The following is a 13,361-nucleotide window of genomic DNA, read 5'->3' on the forward strand; positions in this document are numbered from 1 at the left end:
ATGGTACGCATTTCTCCTCCTTACACGAGGCATCACAACAACGTTTCACCAGGCAACGCCGGTCTACTGCTGTTTGTGTATGAGAAATTGGTTGGAAACTTTCCTCATGTCAGCACGTTGTAGGTGTCACCACCGGCGCCAACCTTGTGTGAATGCTCTGAAAAGCTTATCATTTGCATATCACAGCACCTTCTTCCTGTCATCTTCGTGGTGTAGCAATTTTTATGGCCAATAGTGTAGGTCCTCGGCAGATGCGAGCATCTCCACCTCATCCCCAGATGCAGACCTTGTAGGTAGCGGTGGTGTGGGTGCCACCACAATTTCCTTGGTCATAGAGGTCTTCTTTGTGGACTTTCCTCTCTGCTCCTTGGGTCTCTCTGGCTGAGAGGGTTTCACTAATTCAGTCTCCGGGACTCAGGATGATTGTGAAACCCTACAACCAGCTACTTTTGGGCACTTCGGCCACTGGCGACATCATCTTTCCCACTAGCAGAAAGCTGCGAAGGGAGTGACCCAAGGGATCCCTTCCTGGCGAGAGGAGCCGAAGAAGACTTACACTTCTCCAGCTGAGAAGTGGGGCTGGTGTCCCCGATGGTTGGTGGGGCAGTGCTCCCGAGGTACGCGATGCGGGAGCAACAGGAGGGAATTGCCCGTCGACCTGGGACCGGACCGCAGCGACGCACGGATGCACGCCAAGACCGTAGGATCCTACGCAGTGCCGTAGGGGACCGCACCGCCACTTCCCAGCAAATTAGGGACACTGTTGCTCCTGGGATATCGGCGAGGACCATTCGCAACCGTCTCCATGAAGCTGGGCTACGGTCCCGCACACCGTTAGGCCGTCTTCCGCTCACGCCCCAACATCGTGCAGCCCGCCTCCAGTGGTGTCGCGACAGGCGTGAATGGAGGGACGAATGGAGACGTGTCGTCTTCAGCGATGAGAGTCGCTTCTGCCTTGGTGCCAATGATGGTTGTATGCGTGTTTGGCGCCGTGCAGGTGAGTGCCACAATCAGGACTGCATACGACCGAGGCACACAGGGCCAACACCCGGCATCATGGTGTGGGGAGCGATCTCCTAAACTGGCCGTACACCACTGGTGATCGTCGAGGGGACACTGAATAGTGCACGGTACATCCAAACCGTCATCGAACCCATCGTTCTACCATTCCTAGACCGGCAAGGGAACTTGCTGTTCCAACAGGACAATGCACGTCCGCATGTATCCCGTGCCACCCAACGTGCTCTAGAAGGTGTACGTCAACTACCCTGGCCAGCAAGATCTCCGGATCTGTCCCCCATTGAGCATGTTTGGGACTGGATGAAGCGTCGTCTCACGCGGTCTGCACGTCCAGCACGAACGCTGGTCCAACTGAGGCGCCAGGTGGAAATGGCATGGCAAGCCGTTCCACAGGACTACATCCAGCATCTCTACGATCGTCTCCATGGGAGAATAGCAGCCTGCATTGCTGCGAAAGGTGGATATACACTGTACTAGTGCCGACATTGTGCATGCTCTGTTGCCTGTGTCTATGTGCCTGTGGTTCTGTCAGTGTGATCATGTGATGTATCTGACCCCAGGAATGTGTCAATAAAGTTTCCCCTTCCTGGGACAATGAATTCACGGTGTTCTTATTTCAATTTCCAGGAGTGTATTTATAAGGAATCTGGATTCCTTACTGTGCTATCTGTCAGGCAGCAGCAAGCAGTTAATGGTCTGTGGTGACTTCAATGCACATTTTCTAAAGGATCCTGATAGGAAAAATAGGGAACTTTATTTGGATCACACAATTTGATTCCAGTAATTAACTTTCCAACACAGATGGATAAAGACTGTAGGACCCTAATTGGTTTTAAAGCTGGAAGCCAGAAAAATACCGTTTACCCAGTAACAAATGCTCTCTCTGAACATGATGCACTGTTTGTTAGGATAAATTACCTAGTGCCTTACAGTATGGATACACTTAAGTGGAAATCAGAATAATTAATGCCTCCACAACAGATGTTTTTAAGAACAGCTTACAAGAGATAACCCGAGATGAAATTTATGCTGAACCAAATGCTAAATTAAATTTTATCTATTCCATGATAAATTCATTTAATTATTTGAAAATACCTTTCCATATGTGCTAATTAGAAAGAATATTAAATGGCCATATGAAAACCATGGATCACTACAGCGATTAAAATATCATCTTCAAGGAAAAGGAAAATGTACCTATTAGCAAGAACAAGTATTGATCCAGCTGTAGTTGCACACAACAAAACTACTCAAAATTACTAAGAAAAATTATTAAAAATTCAAGAAACCTTCACATCACGTCAGAAATCAGTAATTCTGACAACAGACTTGGGGCTTTATGGAATGCAGTGAAACGAGAGACAGGACAACGAGGCACAGGATATCACCACTACTGAACTGAATGGCAGTGATGTAATGATGAGTCACAGGTAGTAAGTACATTTAATAATTGGTAGAAAGTATAGGGACAAACAGTTAAAGGGGAAAATCACAGCAGTGTGTTGAAACTCTCATAAAATTCAATCATATGAATGTATTACCAACTTCTCCTTCTGAAATTCAGAAAATTATCCATACTCTTGAAAATAAAAGCTCATCTGGTTTAGATAGTGTTTCCAATACAATATTATAAAGTTTTGTTCCAATATAAAAAGCTTGGTCTTATCTGAAATATGTGATGTATCACTAACATAACTCATTTTTCCAAAGAGACTGAAATATTCTGTTGTCAAACCTCTCTTTAAGAAAGGTGATAAAAAGAGATGTCAGTTCAATAACTACTGACCAGCTTCACTGCTGACACCATTTTCCAAAATGTTTGAGAAAGTGATGTATTCTAGAATATTATCTCACCTTAGCAGCACTGATATCCTCAACGAACCACAGTTTGGGTTTCAGAAGAGTTGCTCTACTGAGAATGTCATTTACATATTCCCTTGCCAAATTTTACGAGCACTAAATAATAAAATAGGTCCGTCTGGTATTTTCTGCAACTTATCTAAGGCATCTGATTATGTGAATCGCAGCATTCTCTTAGATAAATTGAAGTTTGGTGGGATTGATGGTATAACCAACCAATCAATGCCATAGCTACACAAAAGACTGCAGAAGTTGTACTTTGTAAGTCTAGCAATATATTCCAGGGATTTAATTTTGAAACTCTTAAAACAGCTTAGTTCAGCTGCATTTGCACTTAGAATCATTGTAAACCTTGGGGAGACAAATCAGTAAGGTGACATATTTTGCATACTTTAATTCAATAATGTCATATGGAATAATGTCCTAGGGTAACTCATCTTTCTTTTGTAAGTCTTCGTTGCTCAAAAATGTGGGGCCAGAATATTACGTAATGTTCACTCATGATCATTTTGAAGACATTTGTTTAACTCTAGCAATACCAACACATTTTTCCTGACAGTTGCCCTAAAAAAATTTTTAAACAGAAATATTCATTATTTGTTCTTTACTTGCATCAACAACATACTTTTTAAATACATACTAATATGTAAGTAGGGTCCAGAACCTGAAAACATCTTTTACCAAACTCTTAGTAATATCAACGCACTTTCAGTAATGTGGGCTATCAATGAGTGCTACTTTAAGCACGCCATAAAAATAATTTAAGAAATGGAAATTTCATCAAGATTTTTATTTACAACATACTACTTAAATAGTTACTGATGTGCAAGTATGGACCTAAACCTGAAAATATTTAGTATGACATTCACTGGGAAAGTGACATCTAATCCTAAGATTTAAATTTTTGGGGTAAGTTTAACTGAAAATTTTAAAGCATTTACAGAATCTGGTAGAAGAATTCATTAAAAATCTATAAATATTTCTTTTTTAATCTTAAAATATAAAGTAACTGACTAGATTATGATATTTTTATAAGGCGGACATTCCACCAGGACATGAGCAAATGTTTGCAAGGGAATGATAATGCCTACGGGTAAATTAAGAGGGATTTGGAAAAAAAGAGAAGCAGCTGTATGAATATCATGAGCTTAGATGGAGAACCAGTACCAAGCAAACGGGGGAAAGCAGAAATGTGGAAGAAATATATAGATGAGCTATACAAGGGAAATTAAGTTGAAGGCAATATTATAGAAAGGGGAAAAGGAAGCAGATGAAGATGAGATGGGAGCTATGATACTGCAAGAGTGATTTGACCTAGGACCAAAAAATCTATGCCAAAACAAGGCCCCTGAGGTAGATTTTATCAGTAACATCTGCTGATGTCCTTTTGAGAACCAGTCATGACAAAACTACGCACCCTGGTGTGCAAAATATATGAGACAACAGGCAAAATACCTTCAAACTTCAAGAAGAATAACTAATTCCAATTCCAAAGGAAGCAGTTGCTGACAGGTGTGACTATTACCAAAATATCAGTATAGTAATTCATGGTTGCAAAATACTGAAATTATTTACGAAAGGGAAAAACTGGTAGAAGCCAACACCAGGAAAGATTAATAGCAATTATAAGGGTTGCAGGGCATGAAAGGGAAGAAGTGATTGAGAAGGGAAAGAGACAGGGCTCTAGCCTATCCTTGGTGTTATTCAACTGGTATAATGAGCAAGCAGTGAAGGAAACCAAAGAAAAACTTAGAAATAGTGTTTACGGGTAATCATGCACAGGGCTCAAGTTTATGTCACACACTGACCGTTTTGCTATCAAGATATAATTCCACTGTTTATGCCCTGGTTCCTGCTATCTTTAAATTTATATTTATCAACATTTACTTAGCAAATATTTGGTTACATATCCAGTTATTTTCTGAGCTAATATTTCCCATCATTTCAAAATGGTAAGGATCTGTAACAAGAGTTATGCTATCTTGGTTGATTAAATTGCCTTTCCAGTCTCTCATACATGCTTCTCTTTTCTGGGCACAAGCAACCCATCCTAATGAATTTGTTGTACCAGTGCTAAATGGCCTTCCTTGTTGGTGGCTTCTTACCATACTTGGTTCTAAGCATCCACTGAACAGCTGTAGCACACTCGTTTTTGTCGAACTCCAACACACAGAAAACCTGCCACGTTTGTGACTAGCCCTGACTATCGGCAAATTACCAAACTACATGGTATACATGGAAAAAAACCTACAGGGTTTCTCTTCAAGACGACATGTATGATATCTGTACAATGTTTGGTTCTTACGCAATAAATAATTGAAAGTGTTCCCGGACTTTATGTACACCCTGTATTAAAGCTACACAGTTTTTCTCCATTACATTATCTCACATTATAATACATTTCACCATATAAATGCAACCTTGCATGGGTTTGCAATACTAGCATTGACAACTGCTATAGCCAATTTTCTGATCACATCCTAGTAATTAACAGTAAACCTAAGTGAAGATTCTTTAAAGAATCTAACACTCATGTATAAAACAGTTTCAGACTGTATGATTACTCTACAAACGAGTTAATGTGTTAAATATATTTGACATTAAACATGTAAGTGAGAAAAGTTTAGAAAAGATTTGAAATTACGTGTAAAGGAAGTTGGAAGTTACTAAGTGCTCTCATTCTCAAATTCTGGGTGAATATAGCCTGGACAACTCGCACGCCCTGAGTTACGCTGCCTCAAGATACGTATATCATTTCTAACTATAAGACTTTTATTACCGTGCCCGACTTTTAACATAAGATTTATACCTCTTAATGAGTAAATTATGACAGAATTCTAATGTTTTAAATTTGGCCAATAATTAAATGAAATACTGAAAGTCAAATTTTTGTTGCCCTTGGAAGCCATCAGATAGGCAATCTGTAACTGGAATCATGAACCATACGCCAAACAGTGGGTTAGATGTTTAGTAACACAGTTTACACAACAAACGTAAGACTATGAATACATCTCAATACTGTTTCAAATTGCATCATACATGTATTCTATTTCAAAGCAATTAATACTTTTCATCATCACTGAAAACTCATTAATAAACCCAAGACAATTTACTGTTCTTAATTTACTGTGTGGAGTGTAGCCATGTATGGAAGTGAAACGTGGACAATAAATAGTTCAGACAAGAAGAGAATAGAAGCTTTCGAAATGTGGTGCTACAGAAGAATACTGAAGATTAGATGGGTAGATCACATATCTAATGAGGAGTTATTGAATACAATTGGGGAGAAGAGGAGCTTGTGGCACAACTTGACTAGAAGAAGGGATCGATTGGTAGGACATGTTCTGAGACATCGAGGGATCACCAATTTAGTATTGGAGGGCAGTGTGGAGGGTAAAAATCGTAGAGGGAGACCAAGAGATGATTACACTAAACAGATTCAGAAGGATGTAGGCTGCAGTAGGTACTGGGAGATGATGAAGCTTGCACAGGATAGAGTAGCATGGAGAGCTGCATCAAACCAGTCACAGGACTGAAGACCACGACAACAACAACAACAATATTACTGTATTTCATACACCACTGGCAGTCTTCTGTAGTGTTTGGAAAAGAATTAACAGTAAAATATTATATTTTCAAAGGAGACAAGTGCATTTTGCACATATTGTCAAAATGACCAACTACTAGGAGCGGGACAACAATCATCACTACACATAATACAAAGTGTGATTAAAAAAAAGTAATGGGAATTTTTTTATTTCGTGGGCTTCATACATCTGATCTTCAATTTCTTTCCTTTTTTTCTCTTGTTGATACACATGTTCCTGATATACGTTTGGGATTTTCAGCTGTTTTAAATATTTATTTTATTGTTCACAGTCGAAAAGGTTATACTTGTTTTCAGAGTCCCTGGAAAATGTTTTACTTTCGAAAAAGGTGGATCAAAGAATTTACACTAAATTTTAAACAATGGAAACTCTAGGCAGGAATATCCAACATAGGAAAAGATAGACTGCTACTTACTGTTAGTTGCAGACAGGCACAATTAAAAGATGTTTACAAATACGCTTTCAGCAACAGCCTTCTTTGCAAAAGAGACACACACTCCATTCATTCACACAAGCAAGCACACCTCATGAACTACTGACCGCTAACTCCGGCAGCTGGGGTCAGACCTAAGATGCTGGAGTTGGTGGTCATGTGTGCGTGAGGTGTGCTTGCTTGCGTGAATGAATGGTGTGTGTTTCTATTTTTCCAATGAAGGCCATTGCTAAAAGCTTATTTGAGTCTTTTAACTGTGCCTGTCTCCAATTTAGTGTGTTATCTTTACAGTAAGTAGCAATCTATGTCTTCCTCACATTGTTGCACTAAATTTTGCTTGAAAAATTGAATAAAGTGTAGCACAACATTTGAAATACCGACTGTGGCTTTTGGCAACTCTACTATGACTAAGACAAGAATTTATGAGGAGTATGAACATTCCAAAGAGGGTTGAGAAGACAAAGACAGTAACCGTTCTGGATGCCCTAGCACATCATTACTTATAAAGTGGAAGTAGTAAAGAAAATGGCTCTGGAAAACCACCAAATCACCATCAGAGATGTTGCTGATGATGTCAGCATATACTTTGGCTCATGCCAAGCTATATTTTTTTTTTTTTTGTGGGTGTTTTGGGAATTAAACGTGAACCAGCAGCAAAGTTTGCTCCAAAATCGTGGAATTTTGACCAAAAATGTCGCCACCTAGACTTCACTCAGGAATTGCTGAACAAAGTTGACAACAATCCAGAACTTCTAAATAAGATTAAAACAGGTGACAAAACAGGTATGACACCAACACCAAGGCCCAATCATCCCAATGGAAACTGCCTGAAGAGCCAGGACTGAAAAAAATTCAACAAATTCGATCACATGCCAAGGTTCTTCTCACTGTTTTCTTCAATGACGATTGGATAGTGCATCAAGAGTTCTTGTCTTATGGTTGTACAGTCAATAAGGAACACTACCTGTAAGTTAAGTGCTGTTTTCATGAAGCAGTCCTAAAAAAAAAAAAAAAAACACCTGCCAGAACTGTGGCAAAACTACTCGTGGAAATTGCACCACGATAATGCTCCCGTTCACATCTCAATGCTTGATCATGATTTTTTGGCAAAAGCCAAAAACGTTATGTCGCCTCAGCCACCATACTCACCAAACATGGCCAAATGCAACTTCTTCCTATACCTGAGGTCAATGAGAACAATGAGAGAACGTTGTTATGCCACCACTAATGAGATAAAAACAGAATCACTGAAGGAGATGAACATCATAACGAAAAGTGAATTTCAGAAGCACTTCCAAGATTGGAAAAAGTGCTGGCGTAAGTGTATCATATCTGAGGGGGATTACTATGAAGTTGAAAAGGCTGACGATTATGAATAAACAAAGATTCTTTTACGAAAATAAAAATTTCCATTACTTTTAGATCACAAATCATACATAGGGTAATTATCAACAATATTACAATAACACAGTGTCAAGAAGAGATATCTTGTAATAACAGAGACCAATTGAACTCACTGGTGAAATATTTCGGCGAGAAAGTCGTGAAGTATTTCTGTGAACTTGTCCCCTCCGAAGTTTGCTTTATACACATGGCCTTTCACTGTGTACATTCCTGCACAGCACAATACAACTGTAACATCCATTGTAGCTCCCCCCAGGCGATAAACGAGGCACATCCTGCAGGAGGTATGTAATCATTACTCATAAATTATTTATAAATACAAATTATATAATTACAAACAATGTTATACTAAACAATGATTACTCAATTTCTGGATAAAAAAAACACAAAAAATTAAACCCAGTAATTATTTACAAGAACTGACTAACTTATATATGGGAGTATACAGGTTTGATTCCACATCCTACCATCCAAATTAAGGATTACACAAAATAACAAGAAGAATACATAAATTTTCTCACATGACATCTGTCCTCTAGGTTCTTGAAAGATGCTGTCACCATTAAAACAACATATTTCATTATAACACAGTCCTAGCAGAAACAACTGAATAACACATGCACATATTTCTGTATGTGGTTTCTTTATTTTATCAGATAAAAAGGAAGAAATACAAAAGTTTAACATTTAGTCAACCCAGAACATTAGGAACAGATCATTAGCTCATGAGGAGATGTGAAGGAAATGGCACTGGAATCAAATTATTATTGCATTTCTTTGAAGTGAGAAGAGGAAATCACAGAAAACTTAAATTAAAATGGCCAGGTGGAGATTTGAACCTCACTCATCTTGAAAGTGAGTTCAGATTTTGGTTTGTTATATCAACTCAATTTGAAAAAATTTAAGAGAATCATTTGATGATTACATTTCAATTATGTCCCTTTTTGCAGCTCTCTCTCTCTCTCTCTCTCTCTCTCTCTCTCTCTCTCAATAAAAGTCTGAAGTATCCACATACCTCACCACCATAAACACACTGAACAATGGATGCCCATACAGGACATGGGGATTTGCACCTAAATTATATTAGTATTTTTTCACACATCTATGTAGGTTTAAGATCATTATCAAGATCTATAACATCTACCACAGTCTCTGCAAACACACTTTGGTTTACATAGATAACATAACCAAATATCTGCATTTTACAGTTCTGAAAAATTACACCCTGTTACTGACTTTTCCTTAGCATAAAATGCAAAAGAGACAGAGCCTCAGAATGTAGAACAGCTGTACAGCCGGTACTAGACTGTCTGCGATTCTAAACTGTTACTTCCGGAGCCAACTAAACCAAACAACCAGAAATGAATGAAGTCATCACCAGCCAATGGCACTGCCCGATAACTATGACCTGCTGCCTTTTCAGGGATTGGGATTCTGTTGTATATGGGTAATTATAAGGAATGGTACTTACAACCAGTGAGGTGCCAGTATTGTAATTTGGCTGGGAATGACTTCCTATGCATGTGAGTGGTGCCAGCTGTGTGCAGCACAAGACGAAGCAATGGCCGCAAAGTGCATCAGTGTTCTGAACAACACTGGGCTATTATCCTTCATAAGGAATAGTGTAGTTTGTTCTTGTAACAGTGTCTGTGTGTATTGTGGTTGATGCTTTCATTAGAGTGGTGTGTTAAGAGTTTGCACAAATGCCAAAAACAGAAACAATGACAATCCAGGAAATGGATGAACTCTTGGCAAGGCAGTTTGCCGAGCTAAAGGAGATAAATGAAGCTTTGCAAAGAGAGGGAGACTTTTAATAGCGAGAATGAGCATAAACAAATGGATGTAGTGGAAGCAAAAGCTTTGGTTAGTTCACCTATCCCTTCTGTGGATCCTGTCACAGCTAATCTAGCAACTCCTTTTTCGGGTAGGGCAACCGAGGATGTCTCAATGTTCAGCGATGACCTGGAAACTGCCGCTAGGTTGGGCAGTTGGTCAGACAAGACATCCTTGGATGTGTCTAAATTACAGTTGGTTGTGATGCAAGCAGCATACATCAGTACCATCAAGTGCTGGATAAAGCACAGACATTTAAGCAGCTTAAGAAGGCCCACTAACCACGTTATCGCAAGCAGAATATCGCAAGGTTTTTTTAGAGAACAGCTTAATGGGTTGTCTCAAAAGTGAAGCGAGTTGGTAGAGGCATTCATAGGCAGAATTAGGAAAATCAATGCTAACTTGTACGAGCTTACACAGAAAGTAGAAGCAGACAGAATTACTCCACAAGAAGAGGAGAACAGGAATCAGATGTGTTTTTAAGAGGACTTCCAGCAGACATGTCAAGGAGAGTGACAATGGAAAATCCGAAGGATTTTGCTGCCACCATTATGGCTGCTAAGCAAGTGGAAGAGATCAATATTGTGGCCTGAGGACAAGATAAGGGTTGTGTGTTTCTTTTTCCACACAAAGGTGAAATGCTACAGCTGTGGACATATGGACCATGTTAAAAAGCAATGCAGAAAACTTCAGTGTTACAAATGTGGGTGGGTACTGACCTTCAGATGATGCGTGTTGCAGAGGTACTGGAATGCAATAACAAGATGGACATGTTGCACTATATTGTGCACTGAAGCCTGGTACATGTGAAGGAAATAGATGGGGATTGTATGGTTTTGGAAAGTGTGGAAGATTTTAGCTCTGATAAGATGAGCTTATAGATTGCAAACTTGGAGATCATGGACGAGTATAATCTGGGTAGGTCGTCTGAGGACCTTTGCCACAACCAGACCATCAACACAATTGCATTATGCGAGAAGGTAAAACAATTTGGAGGGAAGAGATAAGTCAACAATGAAAGTCTTGTTAATATGATTTGTCAACCTGTTCAATCCTGATCAATCATTACCTGCAATACTGGTAACTCGCCATACCATACCAACGGTTAACAATGCTCTAGTGTATAAGAAGCCGTACAGGATACCTAGGCACCTATAACCTATACTGGAAGAATTTATTGATCAACTGCTGGCTGAGGGCAATACTGAATCAAGTTACAGTCCATGGGCAGCTACCATTGTAATAGTCCTGAAAAAATCATAGAATGGAACAAAAAAGCATAGATTTTGCTGCATGAGCGGTGACGGACAGACATCCTGTACTAAATATAATGGAGATTAGAGAGAACTTAAGTCAATGTAAATACTTCACAATGTGTATGAGGAGTGGTTATCACTGTTGGAAGTGGTTCTGGAAGAGCGGCCAAAGACCACATTTACTGTCCCTTGGAGTCACTATCAATATTTTAGGCTGCCATTTGGTCTGAAGAATGTGCCAGCTATCTCGGAGGCTATTAGTATCTGACGGAGTGCTCAGAGGATTAAAATCAAGACTGTTTTTTTATCTCAACAACATAATTGCATTTTCTAAGGATATGGAAGAGCACATGCAATGGTCTGAGGAATTCTTTAAGAGGCTAAATCCAGCACAGTTAACACTCTGTAATGAGAGGAAGATGTGAAAATTGACGCACGCCTAACGTCTATAGAATGTGCTTTCTTACCACCACAAACTACATAGCAGTTTCAATCATTTTTATGGTTCTGTAATTACTAATGGGAATTCATTGACGAGTTTGCCGAAATTGCTAAGCTATTGAATCATTTGTTGAAAAAAGGTGTGGAATTTCCATAGTCAACTTTTAGACAGCATTTGAAAAATTGAAGGGAGCATTGACAACAAACCTGGTACTGATATTCCCAAACTATGAGGGACAATTTATTCTGTCATGTTTCACTAGGCATGGCCTCCACCTCAGAAGGTATGGGAAGGGGAAGCTGGCAAAGCTTATAGACGACAGTGTAGTGGGTATTGGTAGGATCACTCATGGAAAAATTCCTGTAGTAGTTGATGTTGAAGCTGCACCTACTTTAGAGTGAAGACAGCTGATATGTATACCTGCTAAAAGGAAGTCCCTCTAACTAAAGGCTTACATTCAGAGGAAGTCATGTTTCCAAGAAGAGAAGGAATTAGCATATTTCATCAAAATATAAAAGGTATTAGAGATAAAGTTAGTAAACTGCTTACAGATGTGATTCTGGAATTATTGGTATATTGGAGTACCACATAATAATTTGACAATTCAGGGGCTTCCTTTACCAGGATACAGATTAGCTGGCTGTTTTTCAAGGAGTTCTTTGTGGGGTGGGGAAGTTGCTTCTTGTTGTTGTGGTCTTCAGTCCTGAGACTGGTTTGATGCAGCTCTCCATGCTACTCTATCCTGTGCGAGCTTCTTCATCTCCCAGTACCTACTGCAACCTACATCCTTGTCAATCTGCTTAGTGTATTCCTCTCTTGGTCTCCCTCTACGATTTTTACCCTCCACGCTGCCCTCCAATACTAAACTGGTGATCCCTTGATGCCTAAGAACATGTCCTACCAACCGATCCCTTCTTCTAGTCAAGTTGTGCCACAAACTTCTCTTCTCCCCAATCCTATTCAACACCTCCTCATTAGTTATGTGATCTACCCATCTAATCTTCAGCATTCTTCTGTAGCACCACATTTCGAAAGCTTCTATTCTCTTCTTGTCTAAACTATTTATCGTCCATGTTTCACTTCCATACATGGCTACACTCCACACAAATACTTTCAGAAATGACTTCCTGACACTTAAATCTATACTCGATGTTAACAAATTTCTCTTCTTCAGAAATGCTTTCCTTGCCATTGCCAGTCTACATTTCATATCCTCTCTACTTCGACCATCATCAGTTATTTTGCTCCCCAAATAGCAAAACTCCTTTACTACTTTAAGCGTCTCATTTCCTAAACTAATACCCTCAGCATCACCCAACTTAATTCGACTAAATTCCATTATCCTCATTTTGCTTTTGTTGATATTCATCTTATATGCTCCTTTCAAGACACTATCCATTCCGTTCAACTGCTCTTCCAAGTCCTTTGCTGTCTGTGACAGAATTACAATGTCATCGGCGAACCTCAAAGTTTTTATTACTTCTCCATGGATTTTAATACCTACT

The 13,361-nt window shown here is 39.4% G+C and overlaps 1 protein-coding gene across 6 annotated transcripts in view; it reads right to left on the reverse strand.

The window, feature by feature from the left end:
* Positions 1–13,361, reverse strand: part of LOC126470826 (heat shock 70 kDa protein 14-like) — a 605,676-nt gene that overhangs the window by 50,176 nt on the left and 542,139 nt on the right. For 4 of the 6 annotated variants that reach the window (XM_050098842.1, XM_050098839.1, XM_050098840.1 and 1 more), the window contains exon 5: positions 8,439–8,600. The exons of the other annotated variants lie outside the window; for them this stretch is intronic. In XM_050098842.1, coding sequence (XP_049954799.1) covers positions 8,439–8,600 — 162 coding nt within the window. The remainder of the gene's footprint in view (positions 1–8,438; positions 8,601–13,361) is intronic. 6 annotated transcript variants of the gene reach the window in all.

Source organism: Schistocerca serialis, chromosome 3, assembly GCF_023864345.2.
Source record: "Schistocerca serialis cubense isolate TAMUIC-IGC-003099 chromosome 3, iqSchSeri2.2, whole genome shotgun sequence".
In the NCBI taxonomy this organism is placed as follows: Eukaryota; Metazoa; Arthropoda; class Insecta; order Orthoptera; family Acrididae; genus Schistocerca; species Schistocerca serialis.